At 37.1% G+C, this 2808-nt stretch overlaps 1 protein-coding gene across 1 annotated transcript; it reads left to right on the top strand.

The window, feature by feature from the left end:
* LOC116090415 (putative olfactory receptor 5AK3) lies at positions 1-1055 on the top strand. Its single transcript, XM_031370878.1, has one exon. It carries the CDS (start codon positions 66-68, stop codon positions 993-995), a length of 930 nt encoding a protein of 309 aa, XP_031226738.1. The 5' UTR covers positions 1-65; the 3' UTR covers positions 996-1055.
* Positions 1056-2808: the final 1753 nt, after the last annotated feature.

Here is a 2808-nt window from a genome sequence, read left to right as displayed (position 1 = left end):
CTCAGCCTTCTCTACTCTTCTTTCTTTGCAACTCGTCAGATAATTTTTTATTTTTTCTACTAACCATGGAACAAAGTAACAGCACCAAAGTGACTGAATTCATTCTTCTGGGATTTGCTGGGCAGCACAAATCTTGGCACATTCTGTTCATAATATTTCTAATGATCTATGTTGCCACACTCATGGGTAACATTGGAATGATCCTGCTCATCAAAATTGATTCTTCCCTCCACACTCCCATGTATTTTTTCCTACAACATCTAGCCTTTGTTGATCTCTGTTATACCTCAGCTATTACGCCCAAGATGTTAAAAAACTTCACAGAGACAAAAGCATCGATCTCCTTCATAGGATGTATGTTACAGCTACTAGCCTATAGTACTTTCGCAACCATTGACTGTTTCATCCTAGCTGCTATGGCTGTGGACCGCTATGTGGCCATCTGTAACCCACTGCGCTATCCCATAGTCATGTCCCAGAAGCTGTGCATTCTGCTGCTGGTTGGTTCATATACCATGGGCTTCCTAAATGCTTCTATAAACACAAGTTTTACATTCTCACTGAACTTCTGCAAATCCAATGCCATTAATCACTTTTTCTGTGATGAACCTCCCATTCTTGCCCTATCATGCTCCAGTATTGACTTCAGTATCATACTACTGACAGTCTTTGTGGGGTTCAACCTGATGAGCACTGTGTTGGTTGTCATCTTTTCCTACATATACATCTTGGCTGCCATCCTGAGGATGTCTTCTGCTGCAGGAAGGAAAAAGGCCTTCTCCACGTGTGCTTCCCACCTGACTGCAGTCACCATTTTCTATGGCACTCTCTCTTATATGTATCTACACCCACATACCAATGAATCGCAAGAGCAAGAAAAGGCAGCTTCTGTATTTTATGGCATAATTATTCCTATGTTGAACCCTTTGATCTATAGCCTGAGAAACCAAGATGTAATAGAAGCCTTCAAAAAGATAGGGAAGAAATGCTTATAATTTGAATATCTATAACTCAACAAAGTTTATCAAGTAAGCTATTTCTAAACCTCAGATATTAAGGCATATGTTGAGCGTCACATGGTTTAAAGACATCATTTCATTATATCAATTGTAATTAACAGGTATAGAAAAACAACTCAGATAATTAAATAAAGTAACATTCATTCATGCTCTCTGAAAAAATTGTTCAATGTTGCTTTTGTGCTTTGTGAAAAGATTTACTTAATTTTAATTGTAGGTATGTGTGAGAGAGATTGTATGCCACAAGTATGCTGATGCCAAAAGATGCCAGGGAAAAGCATCAGATCCTCTAGAGCTGAAGTTAAAGGAAGCTGTGAGCCTCCCAATGTAGCTGCTGGGAAACTGAACTTGAGTCCTCTACAAATACATGCTTAACTGCTAATCTATCTCTCCAAGCCCACTTTTGTGTATTTTAATGAGATGTCTTTTTCTAAACAACTGCCATCAAACAATAAAACTAAAGTAAATCTACTAGAAGTACTTAATCAATTTCGCCTGGATACTTTTATTTTGTAGACTCTGGTGTTCAAAGGGATCAAGGGGTATGTGTTCTTCTCTTGAGGGTATTGCTACTGTTCACATTTTCCTATAGCTATTCTACTTGATATTGTGAAGTGAAATGTGAAAGATCATGTCCTTGGTAAATATGTATGGGGAAAAACAGGAAAGAAAGATAGAATAGGTACTCACAGATATTGGAATACTAGAGAAAAATATTACCCTTTTCCTAACAGTTCCTCAAAAACTGGGAAACTGACATAAAAGTCATGGAAATGTGTATCAACTTCATTCCTGTTGAATACAGCTCAAGTCTCCACCTATCTAGGCACACATACCCTGAAAGGTCTACATCACAGGAAAACAAAACTAAATACAGATTTGATGATACATAGCAGAAGTATTACCAAAAATTGATGCTCTATGTTCCTTAACAATATTCTCCCCAAAATTATAACTTACATAGAAGATCAGACTTAAATATGGAAGTATAATATGCATTGGTATTCTTGCCATTTGGGAAAAAATGTAGTAAAGTTTGCAGAATAGTTATCAATCATAAGGTCACCCAGCAACTAAAAGAAGTACCTGAAAATACTTACTCTAACTCCTTCCTGGGTCTCAGTAGTGCGTAAAACCACAGGGAGAAAGAAGCAAGAGGAGTATAGGGTGTGGCTTGCTACATTTCCCAGTGTTTTCAGAAGGTCTAGACTGAGGCAGGAATGTGGACAAGTCAGTCATAACCCAAAAACTAACAACATAAATCAGCTGGTACCAGCCCATGAAGCAAAGTTCATTTCAGAAAAGCAGTCCCAAAATTAGGATACTCTAGTTTTACATAACATTACTGGCAACTTGTTTGCCTGTCTATTGGTATAAGCCTTACTTCTTCTCTGAAACTCAAATAAATCTTCTCCAGGTGGGAAAAGACAAGACTGCACTAATCACATTTCTGGGGAGCGAGACACCACCAACGTCTACTACTCAGTTATCCTCCCTCATAACAAGTATTCTATTCTCTGCAGTATTAGTGATTGATCCACACTGAAAAAAGTCTACCATGAGCCATCTGGTGGTTGTAAAATTATTTATGTGTTTTAAATATGCTGTTTTCAGATATAAACACAGAATATTCATTAATATTTGGAATATTTATTAAACATATTTTAGGTCCTGTGAACTAATATAGGTGTGTAGGGCAGAATAAATGTTCAGATTCATGCTTTCTTTTTTTTTCTTTTAGATATTTTCTTTATTTACATGTAAATTTCTCCTTTCCCAGTTTCCCCTC

The sequence above is a fragment of the Mastomys coucha genome, unplaced genomic scaffold (assembly GCF_008632895.1).
Source record: "Mastomys coucha isolate ucsf_1 unplaced genomic scaffold, UCSF_Mcou_1 pScaffold15, whole genome shotgun sequence".
In the NCBI taxonomy this organism is placed as follows: domain Eukaryota; kingdom Metazoa; phylum Chordata; class Mammalia; order Rodentia; family Muridae; genus Mastomys; species Mastomys coucha.
This window is presented reverse-complemented; position numbering and strand designations above follow the sequence as displayed.

Excerpts from the sequence above, each read along its gene's own strand:
- LOC116090415 (XM_031370878.1), top strand. The coding sequence starts at position 66 with ATGGAACAAAGTAACAGCACCAAAGTGACTGAATTCATTCTTCTGGGA.